Source organism: Somniosus microcephalus, chromosome 15 (assembly GCF_052327205.1).
Source record: "Somniosus microcephalus isolate GS21.2 chromosome 15, FLI_Smic_1.0, whole genome shotgun sequence".
Classification (NCBI taxonomy): Eukaryota; Metazoa; Chordata; class Chondrichthyes; order Squaliformes; family Somniosidae; genus Somniosus; species Somniosus microcephalus.
In genome coordinates this window covers 25,039,120-25,063,531 of record NC_141001.1, presented here as the reverse complement: position 1 = coordinate 25,063,531, position 24,412 = coordinate 25,039,120, and the positions used below count along the sequence as shown (strand labels likewise).

Sequence of the window (24,412 nt, the reverse complement as noted above, 5' to 3'; positions counted from 1 at the left end):
TTATTCATGACTTGGGAGTGGGCCTCTTGGGCCATTGTTCCCAGGGACAGTCCGTTACCATACGAATGTAACCTGGTTACGTCAGCCACCTTCAGCTTGAGTGGTTTTCCACTGCTTCCCCCCCAAAACAGCCTGTCCAGTTTTTAATAAGGGTATATGTTCATAATCTAAAAATCCACGGAGTCTGCGCCGACTGCTACAGTTGGCAATGTCAGCAAGCAGTGCTCAACGAGTGATAGTTGAGTGCTGAGGAACTGTGTTGGGAGGGAATCAAGGTGATGCATTTTAGGGGAAATAAGTTTGATGAAACCTGGGGAGGAGATGGCAGAGAAAATACTAAGTATTGTGGTCAGAGGAGCGATGGGGAGGGTCAAAGAGGACAGTGAGGCCAGACAGGGTGGAGGGAGCTGAGCAGAGAGCCTCAACTTCAGAGACAGGCACGTCCATAAACTCCTCACTGGGTGTCGGAGATGAGTACCACAATATTTCATATTGTCCCTATTATCTGCTCTCTGTCTCCTGTCAATTATATTTCCAGAGACCTACCATCTGCCCCCCAATCTTATCCTAATCCAGCTCCTCAGCACATTGAAGAAGCTGAAGGTTTGTGGAGGAGAGGAGCTCAGGATTGTTCTTACCCTACCAGGGTGACCTTGGAGTTTTGGGAAGTTTGGTCACAGAGAGGGAAACAGTGAAAGAGTTGGAGATGGCCAAGGCAGATGTGGTGCTGGTCAATCAGGCCAGTTGGGAGGGAGCGGTGAGAAGGCAGGGGTGTGGGTGGTGAAGATTATTGTTCGTACTCTCTATTTGTACCTGAGTGTGAGACTCCCTCTTGCTAAAGTGCTTTTTGCTTGAGCCGTTCGCACAGCGAGCACTAACGGGACTGCTGTGCGGGCAGAGCCTGAACCACCCCCCCCCTCAGGGAAAGTTGCAAGTGCTGATAACACAGAACTGAAGTGTCGGTCAGACTACAGCAGAGAAATAAGACCCGCAGTAACGGCCAGCTCTTGTTCGAAACCAGCAGCGCTAACGCGGTCCACGCCTTCCGTCCCCCGTAGGACTACAGGTCCCAGACTGCTCTGCGCTCCGGCGCCTGCGCACTGTGCGGGCAGTAGTCAGGCGAGGCGGGGAAGATGGCGGCGGCGAGGGTTGAGGAAGTTGGAGCTTTGCAGCTGCTTTTGAAGGTAATGGAAGGGAGGGGCGCTGTGAGAAGGCTGCACGCTTCAGTACCCGCACAGGCAGGAAGGAGAGAGTCAGGCTTCACCGACTTGCTCAAGGCTCGCCTACCCCGAGCGTGTACATTTATTGCCCTAATACAAAAGCAAAATACCGCGGATGCTGGAAATCTGAAATAAAAACAGAAAACGTTAACTCTGTATTTCTCTCCACAGATGCTCTCTGACCTGCTGAGTATTTCCAGCATTTTCTGTTTTTATTTTACATTTATTACCGTATTGGGGTAACGGTGGGATAAAGAAGATAACACCCTTAATAACAGAAAATGCTGGAAAAGCTCAGCAGGCCAGGCAACATCCGTGGAGAGAAAATAGAGTCAACGTTTCGGGTGAAAACCCTTCATCAAGTCTGTTATTTCGGATTTCCAGCATCTGCAGTATTTTGCTATCGAAGATAACACCCTTGCTCGGGATGGATTGTATCCACACATTTTGAAAGAATCTGGGGAAGAGACAGCAGAGGCATTACTATGCATATTTAATAATTTGTTAGAAAAAGGTGTAGTGCCAGAGGACTGGCGGATAGCTAACGTAATATCAATATATTTAAGAACATGTCCAGGGAATTAAAGACCAGCCAGCTTAACATTGGTTAGGAAAAATAATGGAATCCCTACTAAAGGAGAAAATAGAAGAACACCTAGAAACCAAAAACAGTAATGAATAGTCAGCATAGATTTCAAAAGGGAAAGTCTTGCTTGACCAACCTCATTGAATTTTGTTGAAGAGGTAACTGAGAGTAGACAATAGTAATGTAGTAGATGTAAATTATCTAGATTTTCAAAAGGCCTTTGATAAGGTACCTCATAATAGACTGATGAAAAGGTCAGAGAATGTGGAGTCAGGGGACAAGTAGCAGAATGGATAGCTAACTAGCTTCAAGACAGAAAGCAGAGAGTAGGAGTAAAATTTTGGTGCAATTCACAGTGGCACAAGGTGTTAGTGGTGTTCCACAAGGATCAGTGCTGGGATCACTGTTGTTCACAATTTATATTAACGATTTAGACTTTGGAATCAAAAACAATATTTCTAAATTTGCAGATGACATCAAATTGGGAGGGATAGTCAATACTGAGAAGGACTGCAACAAATTACAAGAAGACATTAATAAACTTGCAGAATGGGTATATAATTGGCAAATGAAGTTCAACACAAATAAATGTGAGGTAGGGTGCGAGACTAGGGGTAGAGGAACAAAGGGATTTCGGAGTACAAATACTTTTATTTCTAAAGGTATAGAATTGAAAAGTAGGGAAGTTATGCTAAACCTGTATCAAACCTTGGTTAGACCACACCTAGAGTACTGCATAGTTATGGTTGCCATATTATAAAAAGGATATAGAGACACTGGAGAGGGTGCAGAGAAGATTTACAAGGATGATGCCAGAAATGTGAGGGTATCCATATCAGGAAAGGATGAACAGGTTGAGGGGTGACCTAATAGAGGTCTTTAAAATTATGAAAGGTTTTGATAGAGTGGATAGAGAGAGAATGTTTCCACTTGTGGGGAAGAGCATAACTAGAGGCCATCAATATAAGATAGTCACCAAGAAATCCAATAGGGAATTCAGAAGAAACTTCTTTACCCAGAGAGTGGTGAGAATGTGGAACTCGCTACCACAGGGAGTGGTTGAAGCGAATAGTATAGATGCATTTAAGGGGAGGCTGGACAAACATATGAGGGAGAAGGGAAACGAGGGTTGTGCTGATAGATTTAGATGAGGAAAGACGGGAGGAGGCTCGAGTGGAGCATAAACGCCGGCATGGACTGGTTGGGCCGAATGGCTGTTCCTGGGACGTATATCCTATGTAAAACCCTGCTGTCCCACCCCCTCCCCCAAAGCCTTTAATAGGGCGGAGTGAGAGTGATACCGGTTACAGCACCATTTAAATACAGGTAGCCGGGTTTGCTGTTGGGAATTAAATAAATCATCGTAGGTCGCACTTCTGAACCAGAGCGAGTGAGTTTCGCTCCGAATATTTGGGCATTTTGTGCAGTCTCAAGTCCACAGGTGGTTGGGCTGATGCTGTATTTTACTGGGCGGTTTCTCTAGTGAAATGGACACATTTTATACACTAGGTTTTTAAAAAAATACAGTTGCAGCACAGATGAGAACAAAGTGCAGAAAATTACTTTTGATTGTTTTCAGTGAAATTGTGGGAACAGCAAAAAAAAATCTAAAATTTGCCAAGATGAAATGGTGAATAAGGAAAGACTATTTCCTCTGGTGAAGGGTCATCAATTTAAAATTGTCACTGAATGAGGAGAAGCAGTTAAGAGAAAGCTGTTTACACAATGAGTCATGGGAACGGTGCCATAGTGGTAATGATACGGGACTAGTAATCCAGAGGCCTGGACTAATGACGTGAGTTCATATCCCACCATGACAGCTGGGGAATTTAAATTCAGCTAATTAAATAAATCTGGAATTAGAAGCAGATGGTGACCATGAAACTATCGGATTGTCGTAAAAACCCATCTGGTTCACTAATGTCCTTTAGGGAAGAAAATCTGCCGTTCTTACCTGGTCTAGCCTATATGTGACTCCAGACCCACAGCAATGTGGTTGACTCTTAACTTCCCTCTGAAATGGTCTAGCAACAACTCAGTTGTAAAAAACTACTACAAATAAGAATAAAACCGGACAAACATCGACCTCGGCAGCGGCTACAGACATGACAACGGCACACCCAGCCCAGTCGACCCTGCAAAGTCCTCCTCGCCAACATCTGGGGACTTGTGCCAAAATTGGGAGAGCCGTCCCACAGACTAGTCAAACAACAGCCTGACATAGTCATACTCACAGAATCATACCTTTCAGCCATTGTCCCAAACTCTTCCATCACCATCCCTGGGCATGCCCTGTCCCACCGGACAGACCCATCAGGGATGGCAGCACAGTAGTATACAATCATGAAGGAGTGGCCCTGGGAGTCCTTAACATTGACTCCGGACCCCATGAAGTCTCATGGCTTCAGGTCAAGCATGGCCAAAGAAACCTCCTGTCGCAGATGCATCTGTCATTGGTAGCAGTGACCACCGCACAGTCATTGTGGAGACGAAGTTCCGAATTCGCACTGAGGACACCCTCCATCGTGTTGAAGTCAGTGCGATTCGGGGGGGGTGGGGGTCATACCGAGCACAAAGGAAGATGGCTGTGGTGGTTGGAGGTCAATCATCACAACCCCAGGACATTGCTGCAGGAGTTCCTTAGGGTAGTGTTATAAGCCCAACCATCTTTAGCCTTCCCTCCATCTTAAGGTGCGGATGTTCGCTGATGACTGCACAGTGTTCAGTGCCATTCGCAACTCCTCAGATAATGAAGCAGTCCATGCCCGCATGCAGCAAGACCTGGACGACATTCAGGCTTGAGTAGGTAACATTCGTGCCACACAAGTGCCAGGCAATGACTATCTCCAACAAGCGAGCGTCTAACCACCGCCCCTTGACGTTCAATGGCATTACCATTGCCAAATACCCCAGCATCAATATCCTGGGGGGGGTCACCATTGACCAGAAACTTAACTGGACCAGCCACATAAGTGCTGTGGTGATGAGAGCAGATCAGAAGTTGGGTATTCTGCGACGAGTGTCTCACCTCTTGACTCCCCAAAGCCTTTCCACCATCTACAGGAGTGTGATGGAATACTCTCCACTTGCCTGGATGAGTGCAGCTCCAACAACACTCAAGAAGCTCGACACCATCCAGGACAAAGCAGCCCGCTTGATTGGCACCCCATCCACCACCTTAAACATCCACTCCATCCACCACCGGCGTACCGTGGCTGCAGTGTGTACCATCTACAAGATGCACTGCAGTAACTCACCAAGGCTTCTTCGGCAGCACCTCCCAAACCCGCGACCTCTTCCACCTAGAAGGACAAGGGCAACAGGTGCATGGGAACACCAGCACCTCCAAGTTCCCCTCCAAGTCACACACCGTCCTGACTTAGAAGTATATCAGCCATTCCTGCATCATCGCTGGGTCAAAATCCTGGAACTCCCTCCCTAACAGCACTGTGGGAGTACCTTCACCACACGGACTGCAGCGGTTCAAGAAAGCGGCTCACCACCACCTTCTCAAGGGCAATTAGGGATGTCCTTGCCAGCATCCCATGAACAAATAAAAAAAATGTTTGGCACAGGAAGTGGTTGAAGCAGAGAGCATTGCATCTTTTCAGGGAAGAATAGATAAACACTTGAAACAGAAGATACAGGGCCATGGGCTGAGAGCAGGGCAATGAGCATAGTAGAGTCTGGGTTCCTGTGCTGTAAACTTCTATGAACGTTTATATAATCAGTGCAGGGGGGAGATTCATTATATTTTTAAAGGGTGCTGTCTTCCTGAAACATTTTTTTGGAAGAGACATGGAATAGCAATTTGTAAATTTCTAAATTTGTTATGTCGATGCATTTTGTTTTGACTTGCATCATTAATTCATGCTAACAAACAGATGGAAAAGAATTGTCAAATTCTTGAAGGTGATGCCCCTTTAAAACCTGTTTCTGCATCTCTTAAAAATGTTTAACTTGAAGAGTTCACAGGTTGTCTATGAGTTAAAAGACTTGCAGTATATGTCTTTCTGTAAGAAACCAGTCTCTGTTCAATTAAAGTGTCACATGATAATTTGGCTGCGGAAGGCCTTGGTGTAGTGGTACAGGAAACTTTGTGCAATCCGGCACCGACGGGACCGAGCTGTTGCCGTCCCATCAAAACTGCCGGACAAACCAGCGCTAATGTTGAAACATACGGAGATTTTGAGCTCCGTATCTGGCAACAAACCCTACAGCTTCTAAACAGTCGGCCGTACCTTGCAAGCGTCTCTGTAGCTTAGCAACAGCTTCAGCGAGACCTTGCAGAGCCTGACTGGTTGGAAAAAAAAAAGCAACGAAAAGAAAAAAAACCTAACGAAACGGCTCCTGATTTTTGCCGGTGGCTCGAGCATTCCGGACAGTTAACCTCCGGATAAACCAAAGTTTCCTGTAATACTATCGCTTCTGAGTCAGGAGGTTGGGGGTTTAAACTGCACTCCAAAGACGTAAGCCCATAATCTAGATACTTCAGTGTAGTACTGAGGGACTGTCCGAGGTGCCATCTTTCAGATGAGATGTTAAATCGAGGGCCCTGTCTGTCTTCTCAGGTGGATACAAAAGATCCCATGGCACTATTCGAAGAAGCACAGGGAAATTCTCCCAGTGTGCTGGCCAACATTTATCCTTCAACCAACACCGTTAAAAATTGACGACCCAGTCATTTATCTAATGGCTGTTTGTGGGACCTTGCTGTGTGCATATTGACTGCCTTATTTGCTTATATTGCAATACTGACTACACTGCAGAAGTATTGGCTATGAAGCTCTTTGGGATGTCTGAGAATGTGAAAGGCGCGATATAAATTGAAGTCCTTATTTTCTATCTTTACGGTTATTTCTTAAATGATTCCAGGGATTTTGCCTCCACTGGTCTATTTGGAAGGTCATTCCACAGCTCTATTGTAATATGGATCCTTTTAAAGTGGTATTGTGATGACTGGAATTTACTTTCTGCCTAATTTACATGTTCTTTTTAATGGGCTGCAGTTTCATTGATTCATGTGTCCCTGGATGAATGTCCCCAGCTCTATTCAAATGAAAGGATTTACAGAAGCTCGCTGCCTTTTCTAAATAAAACCTTCCATTGGCAAGGCTCCCAACTGTCTTTTGTAGCCCTGATCGCCTTTGCTGCACAGTTCCCAGTGAAATAAAGGAAATACAGTCACTCAGTCTCACGTGACGTGAATGTAACTTGGGAGACCTTAGTTTTTGTGCACAGTGTTGTTGACACATGGGACAGTAACATTTAAGTCTTGTGCACCTCAGTACTTGCGAGGCTCTTCTGCGAGCACTTGGGTTCTTTAACTTGTAATCAAGTATATTTTATTGTTCACTTTGAGAGCAATAAGGACCCCTGTCCCACTTTTCTGTAACAGAAAAAATAACTGTCACACAAGATGGTATTTATTCTATATTGTATTCTAACTGTAAATAATTCAAATAGAGCTCCCATGTAGCTGCATCTCCCTTAGTGAGAAATCCAGATATTGTATAGTATCGCAAGCAGCAGCTCCTATATAGTGGATCCAACTCTCCTCCTATTGGAGGTTTGCTCCCCCTTGAGCGATCTGCCCTCTCAAGTTACAGCCTTGCACCTAACCTCCCCTTTCTAGGATCCTTCAATGTCCAATTGCCTCCCAGCTCTCTGCCCACCTCTCCTACAACTTCCTCTTTGAAGCTCTGCAGCCCATTTTCTGCCCTGCTCACTGAACCAAGACTGCCCTCTCAAAGCCACCAACGATATGCTCTGGCTGTTACAATGGCGCCTTTCCTCTCCTAGCCTTCCTTGATCTCCATGTTGTTTGACGTGGACAGCCATTTCCCCCCACTGCTCCCATGTGGTCCAGCTCCATGGGACTGCACTTCCTCGGTTCCACTCCTACCGCTTCAGTGCATCTCAATAGCTTCTTCTTGAGCTACTCGTGGATCAGTCTGTGACCTCCCCATCTCCTCTCGCTCTGTAGGCTGCCCCTCAGTGACATCACTAGTACAGCATAGTTCTCCACATGTATTCTGATAACACCCAGTTCCACATGTTCCATAGACCCCACACCACTCCAGCCTGTCAGACTGTGGATGAGCCAGAATTTCCTCAAAGCCATTTTATTCAGACGCTACCAAAGCTCCGTTCCCATGCCATTAGCTCCATCCTGTTCCCAGGCTACTTGCTCAAGTGGAACCAGACTCTTCGTAACCTCAGTATGTGAAACCTGTTTGACCTAGAGTTGAATTTTGAACTGTACAAGCTATGTATCCCCAAAACAAGTTACAGGAAACTTTTTTTTATCCAGGACCGACGTGGCGCCGGTTCATCAAAAATTCCAGATCATCGAGCGCTATAGTAAAAGATACGAGAGCTGAGAGCTCCGTATAAAGCAACAAACCCTGTTGCTTAGCAACAGGTTCAGAACAATGGCCACAAGTTACGAGCGTCTCTGTAGCTTAGCAACAGCTGCAGCCACACCCTTGCACAGCAACAGATGGAGGAAGGCAAGTAATATGAAGTATGAACCTACTCCTGAATTTTGCTGGTTAACCGAGATTTCCGGTTATTTAGGTGTCGGTAAATCGAAAGTTTCCTGTACTTCCGATTTCGCAGCATTTCCCAGGCATATCAATAAAAAAAGGGAAGGTTGGGATGGGAATAGGGCTATTAAGGGATAGTCGGGATAATACCACAGGTAACGGTAGAGCGATGGCAGAAATATTAAATAATTATTTTGCTTCAGTATTTACCAGGGAGATAGAACAGGGGGACATGACATTGGATGATGAGATTAGTAATGAGATAAGTGCATTTAAAATAAAAAGGGGATATTATTAAATAAACTAATCAAACTCTCAAAGAGGATAAAACCCCTGGTCTAGGTGGATTGTATCCATGCATTTTAAAAGAATCTAGGGAAGAGATAGCAGAGGCATTACTACACATGTAATAATTCATTAGAAAAAGGTGTAGTGTCAGAGGACTGGTGGATAGCTAACTTAATACCTATATTTAAGTAGGGGGATAGAACATGTCCAGGGAACTATAGACCAGTCAGCTTAACATCGGTGGTAGGAAAAATAATGAAATCCCTACTAAAGGAGAAAATAGAAGAACATTTAGAAACCAAAAACATAGTAATGAATAGTCAGTATGGATTTCAAAAGGGAAAGTTTTGCTTGACCAACCTCATTGATTTTTTTGAAGAGGTAACAGAGAGGTTAGACAATAGTAATGCAATAGATGTAATTTATCTAGATTTCCAAAAGGCCTTCGATAAGGTACCCCATAATAGACTGATGAACCATGTCAGAGAATGCGGAGTCAGGGGACAAGTAGCAGAATGGATTGCTGGCTGGCTTCAGGACAGAAAGCAGAGAGATGGGGTAAAGGGTATCTATTCACAGTGGCAGAAGGTGGGTAGTGGTGTTTCACAAGGATCAGTGCTGGGACCACTGCTGTTCACAATTTATATTAACGATTTAGACATTGGAATCAAAAACACTTTCTAAATTTGCAGATGACACTAAATTTGGGGCGGTGGGGATAGTCAATACTGAGGAGGACTGCGACAAATTACAGGAGGACATTAATAAACTTGCAGAATGGGCATAACACAGATAAATGTGAGGTATTACATTTTGGTAGGAAGAATAGGGAGGTCACTTATTACTTGGAGGGTGCGAGTCTAGGTGGGGTAGAGGAACAAAGGGATCTCGGAGTACAAATACACAAATCACTAAAAGTTGCAACACCGGTTAGCAAGGCCTTAAAAAAAAAAAAAGCAAACCAAGCACTAGGGTTTATCTCTAGAGGTATAGAATTGAAAAGTAGAGCAGTTATGCTAAACAAGTATCGCACCTTGGTTAGACCACACTTAGAGTACGTCGTACAGTTCTGGTCGCCATATTATAAAAAGGATATAGAGGCACTGGAGAGGGTGAAGAGAAGATTTACAAGGATGATACCAGAAATGCGAGGGTATACATATCAGGAAAGGATGAACAGGCTGGGTCTCTTTTCTCTTGAAAAAGGAAGGCTGAGGGGTGACCTAATAGAGGTCTTTAAAATTATGAAAGGTTTTGATAGAGTGGATACAGAGAGAATGTTTCCACTTGTGGGGAAGAGCATAACTAGAGGCCATCAATATAAGATAGTCACCAAGAAATCCAATAGGGAATTCAGAAGTAACTTCTTTACCCAAAGAGTGGTGAGAATGTGGAACTCGCTACCACAGGGAGTGGTTGAAGTGAAATGTATAGATGCATTTAAGGGGAGGCTAGACAAGCATATGAGGGAGAAGGGAATAGAGGTTGTGCTGAGATTTAGATGAGGAAAGACGGGAGGAGTCGCGAGTGGAGCATAAACGCCGGGATGGACTGGTTGGGCCGAATGGCCTGTTTCTGTGCTGTATATCCTATGTCGTCGTCTTCTTAGGCAGTCCCTCTGAATCGAGGATGACTTGCTTCCACATTAAAAATGAGTTTGCAGGTGACTGATGAGTCCAATGCGGGACCTACAGTCTCTGTCACAGGTGGGGCAGACGGTGGTTGAAGGGGCGGGTGGGTGGGGTGCTTGGGTTGACGTGTGCTCCTTCCGCTGTCTGCGCTTGGCTTCCGCTTGCTCCCGGCGAAGAGACTCGAGGTGTTCGGCACCTTCCTGGATGATTCTCCTCCACTTTGTGCGGTCTTGGGCCAGGGATTCCCAGGTGTCGGTGGGGATGTTACACTTTTTCAAGGAGGCTTTGAGGGTGTCCTTGAAGCGTTTCCTCTGCCCACCTGGGGCTCTCTTGCCGTGCCGGAGTTCCGAGTAGAGCGCTTGTTTTGGGAGTCTCGTATCGGGCATATGGACAATATGACCCACCCATCGGAGCTGATTGAGCGTGGTCAAAGCTTCGATGCTGGGGATGTTGGCCTGAGCAAGAACACTGACGTTGGTGCGCCTATCCTGCCAATGGATTTGCAGGATCTTGCGGAGGCAGCGTTGGTGGTACCTCTCCAGTACTTTGAGGTGCCTGCTGTACATGGTCCATGTCTCTGAGGCATACAGCAGGGCGGATATCACTGCTGCCCTGTAGACCATGAGCTTAGTGCTGGGTTTGAGGTCCTGGTCTTCAAACACTCTCTTCCTCAGGCGACCGAAGGCTGCACTGGCACACTGAAGGTGGTGTTGGACTTCGTCGTTGACGTCTGCCCTTGTTGACAGTAGGCTCCCAAGGTATGGAAAGTGGTCCACATTGTCCAAGGACTTGTCGTGGATTTTGATAATCGGGGGGCAGTACTGTGTGGCGGGGGCAGGTTGGTAGAGGACCTTTGTCTTACGAATGTTTAGTGTAAGGCCCATGCTCTCGTATGCTTCGGTGAAGGTGTTGACGATGGTTTGGAGTTCGACCGAGTGAGCGCAGACGCAATCTTATGTAATACCCCGTTCTCCGTCCCTAGTGCTGCTGAACCGCACCAGCATTACCTCCAGACTGAGCTCTCTAGTGCCTACTTGCCAGCCTCCCAATCACCACTCTCCACAGAGTCCAACTTGTCCATTAATCTGCTACATGCATCTCGCCCTATACTAAGTTCCACTTGCCCATCGACCGCCTTCATGGACCTACACTGGCTTTCTGTCCCCCGTGCATTGAGTTTAAAATCCTTGCGCTAATCCACATGACCTCGTCCCAATATACCTTTGCGGGAGTCTGCGACCTTCTGTGTTAAAGGCGCTTTATATAAATGCAAGTTGTTGTTGATCACTGGCTTGGATCTCTGTTTTTTCAGGCTCCCTCAAAGGATGTGGTGAGGCATTTATGTCAACAATGCTTTTCCTCTTCGGCAACTAACTCAGTCAGGTTGGTTGACAGCGCTGTCAGCAGCTTATCAGTGACCCCCGAGGAGGCGAAGCAGGTAAGAGAAAACTTGAGTGTGTGCGTGTATGATAATTATGTATTTAATATATGTATATCTGCATCTAAAAAGTAAATGGATGCTTTTTTGTAAATTTAGAGAATAATGTGCATTGAGAATGTCGTGATGATATTATGGAGCAGTGTGTTGGGACCCCAGTGAAGTTATGCTAAACTTGTATCGAACCCTGGTTAGACCACACTTGGAGTACTGTGTGCAATTCTGGTCGCCATATTATAGAAAGGATGCGGAGGCAGTGGAGAGGGTGCAGAGAAGATTTGCAAGGATGATACCAGAAATGCGAGGGTGTACACATCAGGAAAGGATGTACAGGCTGGTTCTCTTTTCTCTTGATGAGGAAAGACGGGAGGAGGCTCGAGTGGAGCATAAACACCGTCATGGACTGGTTGGGCCGAAAGGCCTGTTTCTGTGCTGTGTATCCTATGTAAACAAAAGGTTAGAGATGGGTGAGTTTGCAAGAAAATGAGTCAAGGCTGGGCTTTTTAAGAAAGGGGTGATGATAATTTTGAGAGAGACAGCACTTGAAGCACTTACAATTTCAGCTAGCATGGGAGCCAGGAAGAGAAGTTAAGTTGTCAGGAGTTTGGTGGGAATGGAGCCAAGGGAGCAGGAGGTGGGTCTCAAGGATGAATTGAGTTTGTGAGGACATGAAGGAAGATGAGAGAGAGACTAAAGATTAGGTTTTTTTTGCTATTTTTATTCGTTTATGGGATGTGGGCGTCGCTGGCAAGGCCAGCATTTATTGCCCATTCCTAATTGCCCTCGAGAAGGTGGTGGTGAGCCGCCTTCTTGAACCGCTGCAGTCCATGTGCTGAAGGTACTCCCACAGTGCTGTTAGGTAGGGAGTTCCAGGATTTTGACCCAGCGACGATGAAGGATCGGTGATATACTTCTAAGTCAGGATGATGTGTGACTTGGAGCGGAACTTGGAGGTGGTGGTGTTCCCATGCTCCTGCTGCCCTTGTCCTTCTAGGTGGAAGAGGTCGCGGGTTTGGGAGGTGCTGCCAAAGAAGCCTTGACGAGTTGCTGTAGTGCATCTTGTAGATGGTACACACTGCAGCCACGGTACGCCGGTGGTGGAGGGAGTGAATGTTTAAGGTGGTGGATGGGGTACCAATCAAATGGGCTGCTTTGTCCTGGATGGTGTCGAGCTTCTTGAGTGTTGTTGGAGCTGCGCTCATCCAGGCAAGTGGAGAGTAATCCATCACACTCCTTACTTGTGCCTTGTAGATGGTGGAAAGGCTTTGGGGAGTCAGGAGGTGAGACACTCGCTGCAGAATACCTAGCCTCTGATCTGCTGTTGTTGCCACAGTATTTATGTGGCTGGTCCAGTTAAGTTTCTGGTCAATGGTAAGCCCCAGGGTGTTGTTGGTGGGGGATTCGGCGATGGTAATGCTATTGAATGTCATGGGGAGGTGGTTAGACTCTCACTTGTTGGAGATAGTCATTGCCTGGCACTTCTGTGGCGCGAATGTTACCTGCCAGCTATCAGCCCAAGCCTGAACGTCATCCAGGTCTTGTTGCATGCGGACATGGACTGCTTCATTATCTGAGGAGTTGTGAATGGCACTGAACACTGTGCAGTCATCAGCAAACATCCCCATTTCTGACCAGCTGCTGAAGATGGTTGGGCCTAGGACACTGCCCCGAGGAACTCCTGCAGCGATGTCTTGGGCTGTGATGATTGAAATTCAACCACCACAATCATCTTCCTTTGTGATAGGTATGACTCCAGCCAGTGGAGAGTTTCCCCCCCGATTCCCACTGACTTCAGTTTTACTAGGGCTCCTTGATGCCACACTCAGTCAAATGCTGCCTTGATGTCAAGGGCAGTCACTCTCACCTTACCTCTGGAATTTAGCTCCTTTGTCCATGTTTGGACCAAGGCTGTAATGAGGCCGGGAGCCGAGTGGTCTTGGCGGAACCCAAACTTGGCATCAGTGAGCAGGTTATTGATGAGTAAGTGCCGCTTGATAGCACTGTCGATGACACCTTCCATCACTTTGCTGATGATTGAGAGTAGACTGATGGGGCAGTAATTGGCCGGTTTGGATTTATCCTGCTTTTTGTGGACAGGACATAACTGGGCAGTTTTCCTCATTGTCAACAGTAAGCGGGTAGCAAGAGGCAGACTGGGGCCTATTAGAGACAAAGAAGGTGATATATGCTTAGAGGCGCAGGGCAAGGCTAGAATACTCAATGAGTACTTTGTATCGGTGTTTACTAAGGAGGTGGATGCTGCCAAAATATCGGTTAAAAGTGGAAAAGGTAGAAGCAATGGAAGGGGTGAAAATTGATAGACAGGATGTACTAGAAAGGCTGGGTATGCTTAGAGTGGACAAGTCGTCTGGTCCAGATGGCTTGCATCCCAGGTTGCTAAGGGAATTGGGGGAGGAGATAGCGGAAGAGCTTGCCATAATTTTCCAATCTTCCCTAGATGCGGGGGGGTGGGTGCCTGAGGATTGGACAGTGGCAAATGTGACACCATTGTTCAAGAAAGGATGCAAGGACAATCCTAGTAACTATAGGCTGGTCAGTTTAACATCAGTGGTGGATAAAGTTTTAGAAACAATAATCAACGAAAAAATTAACGGGCACTTGGAGAGATTTAAGCTAATTAAGGAGAGCCAACACGGCTTTGTAAAAGGCAGATCGTGTTTGACTAATCTAATTGAATTTTTTGATGAAGTAACAGAGGATTGATGAAGGGAATGCAATGGATGTTGTCTACATGGATTTTAGGAAGGCGTTTGACAAAGTACCACATAGAAGGCTGGTTAACAAAATTGAGGCTCATGGAATAGGTGGGTCAGTGGCAGCTTGGACAAGGAATTGGCTTAAGGACAGAAAACAGCGAGTTGTGGTAAATGGCTGTTTTTCAGACTGGATGGTGGTAGACAGTGGTGTTCCCCAAGGGTCAGTGCTGGGGCCACTGCTTTTTTTGATATATAAATGACCTGGATATTGGAATACAGAGTAGAATTTCTAAATTTGCCGATGACACCAAACTTGGGGGTGTGGCCAACAGAGATGATGATACCAATTGACTACAACAGGACATAGAAAGGCTAGCAGAATGGGCAGATAAGTGGCAGATGGAATTTAATACAGAGAAGTGTGAGGTGATGCATTTTGGCAGAAGGAACAGGGAGAGGCAATATACACTTAATGGCACAGTTTTAAAGAGTGTGCAGGGACAGAGGAACCTGGGAGTTAATGTGCATAGGTCCCTGAAGGTGGCAGGACATATTGAGAGAGTGGTTAACAAAGCAGATGGGACCTTGGGTTTCATAAGTAGAGGTACTGAGTACAAAAGTAGGGAAGTTATGCTGAACCTTGATAAAGCACTGGTTAGGCCACAACTGGAGTATTGAGTCCAGTTCTGGTCACCACACTTTAGGAAGGATGTGAAGGCCCTTGAGAGGGTGCAGAGGAGATTTACCAGAATGGTTCCGGGGATGGGGGATCTTAGCTACAAGGACAGGTTGGAGAAGCTGGATTTGTTTTCATTAGAGCAAAGGAGATTGAGGGGTGATTTGATAGAGGTGTACAAGATTATGACGGGTTTGGATAGGCTAGACTGGGAAAGGCTGTTCCCACTAGTTGATGGTGCAAGGACTAGGGGACACAGATTTAAGGTTTTGGGCAAGAGATACAGGGGGATGTGAGGAAAAAAACATGCAGCGAGTGGTGATGACCTGGAATTCGCTGCCGACGGAAGTGGTGGAAGCGGAGACACTCTATGTTTTTAAGGGGAGACTGGATAGGCACTTGAGGGAAATAAACTTGCAGGGCTACGGGGATAGAGCGGGGAATGGGACTGACTGGATTGCTCTACAGAGAGCCGGCATAGACCTGATGGGCCGAATGGTCTCCTGTGCCGTTATGAGTCTATGACTCTAAGGGGGCTCACCACCACGTTCTGCAGGGCAATTAGGGATGGACAATAAATGCTGGCCTTGCCAGTGATGCCACACCCCATGAATGAATTTTAAAAATTTCAGCCTGATTCAGATTACACGAATGACTGGTATGCAAAACAGAAAAACCTCCTGGTGCAATAGAACTAAAGTAGATTGTTCAGGTGCAGTAAGGAGAACTTTGCCCAGATCTGATGTGAAAAATGCTCAGTTCATACCCACTAGAGAAAAAAAAAGATTTTTTTTTTACGAAGCAGAAAGGCCTCAATTCTATTCCAGTTCCTTTTTTCCCCCACAGTTGATCTGCTCCCTTCACAGTTTCACACGACAGGTTGTATTCCGAGGACTGACTTCGCCCGAAGAGATCGTCCCACTCTTTCCTGATGACTTCCATCAAAACCTGAAAAATCTGTTGACTAAAATAATTCTTGAAAACGTGTAAGTTGTTTTTGTTGTCTCCCCTCTCATTCAGTGTTGCTGTCTGCCCTGCTGCACGTGGAGTTAAAGTCTCACCTTTCGGTTCAAACTGAAAGTGCCCACCATTGTGATCACTCCAAATTCTCCTCTGGCTTAATTTGCTTGAGTTTTGAGTTTTTCTTGGATAAATGTTTCTTATTTGTGCATCTGAGGGGGGGGGGGGGGGGATTTGTGAGTATCATGTGATTAAAAAGTCGGAGACATTTAAAAATGCAAACAATCACTTGTCAACACCTGCAAATGTGACAAAAAGCTCAAGTGATACCAAACAGTAAATGCAAGTTCTTTCTTATATTGTCTGGGGTGAATGTAATCTCAGATCCCTGATAAAAGAGCTTTTGACGTTTGACATTTAGTTTGAATAATGAGCTGTTAAATTAACATGAGCAGTTAACATATGGAGACCGGAGAGATTATTAATCTGTTTAAGTAAGCATTATTAAGGGATGTCAAGACTTCAAACTGGCAGGAAAGTCTGTGCCTCTTAATACTCCAGTCCAGATAAGTGCAACTTTCACTTCCTGTAACTTCACGGATAATAATTAGCTCCATTTGCTACCACTAGACTTGACAATCCAATGGGCTCCTGGCCAGCCTCTCACCTTCCACCCTTTGTAAACTTGAGGCCATCCAAAACTATTGCCCGTATCCTAACTCGCAACACGTCCTGTTCGCCCATAACCCCTGTGCTCGCTGACCTACAGTGGCTCCCGGTGTGGCAACGCCTCGATTTTAAAATTCTCCTCCTTGTTTTCAAATCCCTCCATGGCCTCACCCCTCCTTATCTCGGTATGATTCTCCAGCCCTACAACCCTCCGAGATATTTGCGTTCCTCCAACTCTTGGCCTCTTGCGCTTCTCTTATTTTAATTGCTCCACCGTTGGTGCCAGTCCCTTCATCTGCTTAGGCCCTAAGCTCTGGAATTCCCTCCCTAAAACTACCCGCCTCTCTACCTCTCCTTTAGGACACTCCTTAAAACCTACCTCTTTGACCAACCTTTTGGGCACCTGTCCTAATATCTCATGTGGCTCAGTGTCAAATTTTGTTTGCTAACGCTCTTGTGTAGCACCTTCATATATTTTACTATGTTAAATGCACTATATAAATGCAAGTTATTGTTGTAGGGCATGTGGAACAGCAGTTACAGGTTGTTTCATCTGCTATGAGAGGTATTTAAGCATGAAATTGGACACTTTTTCCCATTGTGAACATGTGTGAGAGGTGGGACAGAGTTTAGATGTACCCATGCAGGATCATGAGATTTGGCATGTGTCTGTGCGCAGGAACTGCAAGACTGCCCACCTGAAAGAAAATGATCTTCATTAAGCACGGTGGCATAGTGGTTAGCACTGTTGCCTCACAGCGCCAGAGACCCGGGTTCGAATCCGGCCTCGGGCGACTGTCTGTGTGGAGTTTGCACATTCTCCCCGTGTTTGCGTGGGTTTTCTCCGGGTGCTCCGGTTTCCTCCCACAGTCCAAAGATGTGCGGGTTAGGTTGATTGGCTATGATAAATTGACCCTTAGTGTTAGGGGGATTAAATACGTGGGGTTATGGGGATCGGGTGGGATATGTGTCGGTGCAGGCTCGATGGGCCGAAATGGCCTCTATCTGCACTGTGGGGTTTCTGTGAAGGTGATGTGCCATTGTGCCTGTTCGAGTGCTGTGATGGTCTTAAGTGCCGCTCTCTTAAATCATGTGGTTCCCCGGGTGGGGGTGCTTCTTCCCTGAAAATTAATTCCAAATGTCTCTTTCAGAGCTGCCTGGAGGAATGAAGCGCTTGCAAACCAAAGTAAGGGAAACTGCTTCTTTACTTTTTGCTTCAATCCATATTCTGTTAGTGTATATTGTATGAAGTGCATCCATTGTATGTGATGAGATTCTTAAGACATTAATTTCTTTTCCCAGTAGTTACCAGTACCTTAATAATGCTGGTTCCTTATCCAGTGGTCTTGGACTGTTCTTTGTTATTTCTCTCCCCTAGTTTCCTTGCCCCATCTCATTGACATGGACTGGAGAGTGGATATCAAAACCTCCTCTGATAACATCAACAGAATGGCAGTGCCCACATGCCTGCTCCAGATGAAGGTATTACTGTGTGATTCATGCTCGTAACATTTTGGAGAAATCAATGGCCCAGAAATTCGGGTCCCAACGCGTGAGTATGGACGGGGTACTCACGCGTGGACCCGATGGAAGTGCCGGTTTCTTGCATGCACTACGCATGCGCGGGAAACCGGCATTTCCGATCCTCTGAACCAAGGGGTTCAGAGGTCGAACGCGTGTGCGCAGGAGTCTGCCCGTGCCCGTTGAACTTCCTTTTTTTTCCAGGTTTGCCCGTGCGTGAAGGCCTCCACTTTTTACACTTGAAAAAAGCAGACGTAAGGATTTAATTTTAAAAGGTAAGTGGTCTAATAATTAAAATTAGAAATTTTTTCCACAGGTTTATTATTTTTAAAGACTTTACAGTAAGGTAAGTTTATTTTTAGCCCCGATTTTTTATAAAATTATTTTTTTCAAAAATATATTTATTGTTTAAAACAGTTATTTAAAGTTATTTATAGTTCATTTAAATAGTGTGATGTTTTTAAAAATTTTATTTCAAGTTTACTGTTTTGGGCGCCCAGAGTTTTCATGAGTTTGACAGTTCTTACTCATGAATGAACTTTTGCATCCTCCAATTGGTTGCCCAGTGCTCACGTGATCCCAGCCGACGCATCGCACTAAGTACGCCGCTGGATCACGCAAGCACAGCACGCCGGGAGCTGGTCCGGGCCACAGACAGGAAATCCACGCAGGCCCAGGCTTCAACTGTCGGCGCACAATGTAAGTGTAGGTTGGGGGCTTGCACCCGCGGGAAGCCCCCGACACGAATTTCTGGGCCAATATCTTTTGTAAAACATTTTTCAGAAACAGCTTCAATGCTGTTGCATGCAGCGTAGTAGATATAGGAAGAATTCTGAGTTATACCAACCGTGTCGGTTGGTGCATTTGTTTTTTGGTACAAAAAGAGCAGAATGGATGCCAGTTGGCCAATGTCAGTCTGGCTCATCCCAATATATAGGGCACAGTTTAGATTGTGCTAATTTGATCTTTCGATCCAGTACTCGTAGCACCACGTAACTCTGTTTGCCACCTTATTGTATTCTGATCTATACTGTGTACCAATCATCACTCACCTATGTACCATAACTGATTGGGACAACAGTTTTATAAGGAGAAATTTTAGATACCTGCAAAACTGATACTTTTGGGATAAGAAAATCAGACAAATCAGTTGCACATAAGATGGCAGTCGGAATGGCACAAAATGTGACCTCTCTCTCTCTCTCTCTCTCTCTCTCTCTCTCCCTCCCTTATGTGCCACTGCAGGTGAGCATCAGACATGAATCGTTTCTGCAAAATGCAAGTGATTTGGGGTGATGGGGAAATAGGAAGAAACAGAATATAAGAAGATTGAGAGACGACGTATTCCTGGTTTTTAAAATGCTGAGAGCAGTGGGTAACTTGGATGCAAGCATATTATTTAATTAGAGATTGAGTGCACAATTAACAAACTTCAAGTAAGACTTCAGATTAGAAGGATATCCACTGTTGCATGCAGAGTAGTAGATATAGGAAGAATTCTGAGTTATACCAACTGTGTTGGTTGGTGCATTTGTTTTTTGTTACAAAAAGAGCAGAATGGATGTCTGTTTAGGAACAGAATTGAGATGAGGATAAATATGCATAGCGACGAGAAAATGCTGGCTTCCCCAATGTCCCAGTTGGTAAGGCCTTCCTTAGAGACTACACCTTGATGTGGCGGGAAGACTTGCATGCTCCTGTGACCCTGAGAGACTGGAGACAGTTCCACCGGTCCTGGTAGGAGTCGGACTGAAGACAGTTCCACCGGAGCTGGTAGGAGTCAGACTGAAGACAGTTCCACCGGTCCTGGTAGGAGTCGGACTGAAGACAGTTCCACCGGAGCTGGTAGGAGTCAGACTGAAGACAGTTCCACCGGTCCTGGTAGGAGTCGGACTGAAGACAGTTCCACCGGTCCTGGTAGGAGTCAGACTGAAGACAGTTCCACCGGTCCTGGTAGGAGTCGGACTGAAGACAGTTCCACCGGAGCTGGTAGGAGTCGGACTGAAAACGGTTCCACCGGTCCTGGTAGGAGTCGGACTGAAGACAGTTCCACCGGTCCTGGTAGGAGTCGGACTGAAGACAGTTCCACCGGTCCTGGTAGGAGTCGGACTGAAGACAGTTCCACCGGTCCTGGTAGGAGTCAGACTGAAGACAGTTCCACCGGTCCTGGTAGGAGTCAGACTGAAGACAGTACCACCGGTCCTGGTAGGAGTCGGACTGAAGACAGTTCCACCGGTCCTGGTAGGAGTCAGACTGAAGACAGTTCCACCGGTCCTGGTAGGAGTCGGACTGAAGACAGTTCCACCGGAGCTGGTAGGAGTCAGACTGAAGACAGTTCCACCGGTCCTGGTAGGAGTCGGACTGAAGACAGTTCCACCGGAGCTGGTAGGAGTCAGACTGAAGACAGTTCCACCGGTCCTGGTAGGAGTCAGACTGAAGACAGTTCCACCGGTCCTGGTAGGAGTCAGACTGAAGACAGTTCCACCGGTCCTGGTAGGAGTCAGACTGAAGACAGTTCCACCGGTCCTGGTAGGAGTCGGACTGAAGACAGTTCCACCGGTCCTGGTAGGAGTCAGACTGAAGACAGTTCCACCGGTCCTGGTAGGAGTCGGACTGAAGACAGTTCCACCGGTCCTAGTAGGAGTCGGACTGAAGACAGTTCCACCGGTCCTGGTAGGAGTCAGACTGAAGACAGTTCCACCGGAGCTGGTAGGAGTCAGACTGAAGACAGTTCCACCGGTCCTGGTAGGAGTCGGACTGAAGACAGTTCCACCGGTCCTGGTAGGAGTCAGACTGAAGACAGTTCCACCGGTCCTGGTAGGAGTCGGACTGAAGACAGTTCCACCGGTCCTGGTAGGAGTCAGACTGAAGACAGTTCCACCGGTCCTGGTAGGAGTCAGACTGAAGACAGTTCCACCGGTCCTGGTAGGAGTCGGACTGAAGACAGTTCCACCGGTCGTGGTAGGAGTCGGACTGAAGACAGTTCCACCGGTCCTGGTAGGAGTCGGACTGAAGACAGTTCCACCGGTCCTGGTAGGAGTCGGACTGAAGACAGTTCCACCGGTCCTGGTAGGAGTCAGACTGAAGACAGTTCCACCGGTCCTGGTAGGAGTCAGACTGAAGACAGTTCCACCGGTCCTGGTAGGAGTCGGACTGAAGACAGTTCCACCGGAGCTGGTAGGAGTCAGACTGAAGACAGTCCACCGGTCCTGGTAGGAGTCGGACTGAAGACAGTCCACCGGTCCTGGTAGGAGTCGGACTGAAGACAGTTCCACCGGAGCTGGTAGGAGTCGGACTGAAGACAGTTCCACCGGTCCTGGTAGGAGTCGGACTGAAGACAGTTCCACCGGTCCTGGTAGGAGTCGGACTGAAGACAGTTCCACCGGTCCTGGTAGGAGTCGGACTGAAGACAGTTCCACCGGTCCTGGTAGGAGTCAGACTGAAGACAGTTCCACCGGTCCTGGTAGGAGTCAGACTGAAGACAGTTCCACCGGTCCTCCTGGTAGGAGTCGGACTGAAGACAGTCCACTGGTCCTCCTGGTAGGAGGTTGTGACTCAGACTAACGACCTGTCCATGTAAAAATATCTTTTGTTACGGAAAGGACGCGAGACAAGTCGAGTGATCTGCTTGATGTAAGAAGGTGATACTCCGATCGGAGTCAAATATCTTGCAGTGGAATAAATGGGTTGCCTCCTGCTTCTAACAGTGGGTAAAGGCACTGGACATACCAATTTGTGGGTTCAGTCTCTGGTCTGTGTTGAGTTAGGAGTTCTACAAATTTACCTCGACCCCCTCCAGGTCTAAGGAAGGGAAGGGACAAATCAGCCGTAATTCCTACTCTTGATTGCTATCTAGTGACCCTTGCTGGGAAGTGTGGACATTGGGTGAGAACTGCGGTCCAGTATCCTGCCGACGCTCACTGCCTAGGCTCACACATGAACAGTGGCCATTTACGTGATGTACTGAAGGGTGGCCAGTGTCTGTGGAACTGTATCCCAACATTGGAGTCCGCATCTGCTGGAGAGGAGGGGGTGAAAAGATACAATTGAATGCTGTGTGAGACATGATGGTCCTGAGCTGCTGGCATCCTGCATGTACCATGAAAAGGAAGGCAACCAATGTAGAATGGAAGATTCTGCCGATTTGTGTAATTGAAGATTGAGAGGTGGGAGAGGCATTGCAGAACCTGTCCTTGGGTCGGCTGGAGTTTGCAGTAAATTAGATTGTCCTGATCTGATGGAACAGTCTTTTCCCTTTCAGTGTTTTCTCGTGGAAAATGTTGATGCAGGTTTATGAAAATATTCCTCGGTTCAACCTTTTTTTGTTGCTGTAAATACCGATACAAGTGAGTGAATATCAGAGATTCCGATGGAAATGCAGACCTTGCAATGAGTGGGCCCGCTAATGTATGGGTGCACTGAATATTTTAAAATAGAATTCGAGGAGTACACAACTCTGCAGAATTCTTGTTAATCGTTTAATTCAGTATGGGGACATGATTTTTTTTTTCCCTGGGTGAAAGAGCGTTCCTCGTCCTTGATGCGTGCTGATATTACTGCAAGATTAATGGCTTTGAGCCAACAACTGAATTTATAGAGGAATAATTGCTGTTGTTTATCAGGAACTTTTGTGCCCAGTAATTTTTCTTGTTCTGTGTTAGACATGTGTAGAATGTTATTTTTGTAACAGAACCTCATCACTGCTGTATTTGCTGACAGTCATACTGGATAGCTGTAGCTGCCTAATTAAGGCAGGTTGACTATATTGCCTCAGGACTTAAAATACACCAACACACAGTTGTCAAATCAGAGTTTCAATGCTCTGGGACCATGAAATTACTTGGGATGCAATATGGGGTAGGAATGTGTTGCTGTCACTAGGTCAGGTGCAGTCAACATTAAATAACCATACCTGAATCCCAATGGAAGAAACCTCTTCCCGTCTGCTCCCAGTGAACAGAATGCTAGTGGAGCACACCCCTTCCCATTTTCCATTGGATAGAATCCCAATTAAGGCATTTTATCTCACGGCTGTGAATTTATAGAGGAATAATTGCTGTTGTTTATCAGGAAATCTTGTGCCTGTGCTAAGTAATATAGTAGACAAAACATTGCCGCTTACTTGTGTGTGATTTACATTTTTTAAATATTTAACTGGAACTGTATAAGTAGTGATGGGACCTAGACTTGGATTTCACTGGAGCTGTATTGATGTGTGGCTGCAAGTAAGTGTTGGTGTTCACCCTAACTCTGCAGAGCTGTACAGATTATTAGACTGTATAATTAGCAACCCCACACATGATTTGAGTAATACTGCTAACTGCTAGCAGGTAGAGACAGCAGCAAGTTTGTGTAGATTAAATTGCTGAGTGGTTGGCAAATTGATCAGTCTTGATCTAGTTTATGAAACTAATGCAATTGTGCAGTCTCTTGGAAAGCTAGTTACGTGTTTATTGGGATTCAGCTGAACTGTAGAAAGGTCACTGACTTAAAATGCACTCTTGTGCTTTGTGTGGCTAAAATAAAGTTGAAAGTAAAATTTAATAACTTCTGATGTCGCAGCCATCTGTGTTTGCTGGCAAAGCTGCAGTACCTTTTCTAACGGTGTTGCACCTCTCCTCTCAGATTCAGGATGATACCAGTGTCTGCCGAGATGGATCCATCATTTCCACCGTGTCTCTCGAACTAAGTAAAGAAAAACTGGATACAATGTTGGACGGACTCGGTCGAATCCGGGATCAACTTTCAGCTGTGGCAAATAAATAGCGTGTTTACTAACTGTCAGAGGAGTACAAGTATTGGACATGTCTAAAAGTATCCTGTTTGGACCTGAAGCTTTGTTCCGTTGCCCTGTTTTGTTATATGGGACTTTGCATTGTTAAGTTTTCAGCCTGTCTGAGATCTGATTTCAAAAATATTGAATGTATGATTCCTGTAAATGTCCCCTCCATTTTCTTTGCCATTTGATATAAAATGTCTCATTGATGTTCTTTCTATGTATCTTGTCACAACTTCTAGTTTCTTTGGTGTATTGTGAGCTTTACATTACATACACTCGCCTGAGTTCCTCGGTCTGGTTGGCTGATGGTTTCCAGATACAAAGTAAAAAGCCTATAGAAGACTAGCACTTTTGTAATTAAAAGCAATGTCAAAACCTA

At 46.1% G+C, this 24,412-nt stretch overlaps 1 protein-coding gene across 2 annotated transcripts; it reads left to right on the top strand.

Annotated features, from left to right (window-relative positions):
• The first annotated feature begins 1,007 nt into the window (after positions 1-1,007).
• Positions 1,008-24,412, top strand: commd9 (COMM domain containing 9). 2 transcript variants are annotated; one of them, XM_086007562.1, is made up of 7 exons: positions 1,008-1,184; positions 11,586-11,711; positions 15,951-16,090; positions 17,885-17,919; positions 18,112-18,215; positions 18,459-18,529; positions 23,880-23,966. In XM_086007562.1, exons 1-6 carry the CDS (start codon positions 1,134-1,136, stop codon positions 18,495-18,497), a joined length of 495 nt encoding a protein of 164 aa, XP_085863688.1. In that variant the 5' UTR covers positions 1,008-1,133; the 3' UTR covers positions 18,498-18,529; positions 23,880-23,966. The 2 variants fall into 2 exon arrangements, with proteins under 2 accessions (XP_085863688.1, XP_085863687.1); XM_086007561.1 differs by lacking the exon at positions 18,459-18,529 and having other exon boundaries at positions 1,022-1,184; positions 23,880-24,412.

What these genes read in the sequence shown, in the direction of transcription:
- commd9 (XM_086007561.1), top strand. Translation starts at nt 1,134, where the DNA reads ATGGCGGCGGCGAGGGTTGAGGAAGTTGGAGCTTTGCAGCTGCTTTTG. An exon ending in CTTTGCAGCTGCTTTTGAAG is followed by an intron (nt 1,185 to 11,585) that starts GTAATGGAAGGG and finishes CTGTTTTTTCAG; the next exon opens with GCTCCCTCAAAGGATGTGGT. An exon ending in CCCCCGAGGAGGCGAAGCAG is followed by an intron (nt 11,712 to 15,950) that starts GTAAGAGAAAAC and finishes TTTCCCCCACAG; the next exon opens with TTGATCTGCTCCCTTCACAG.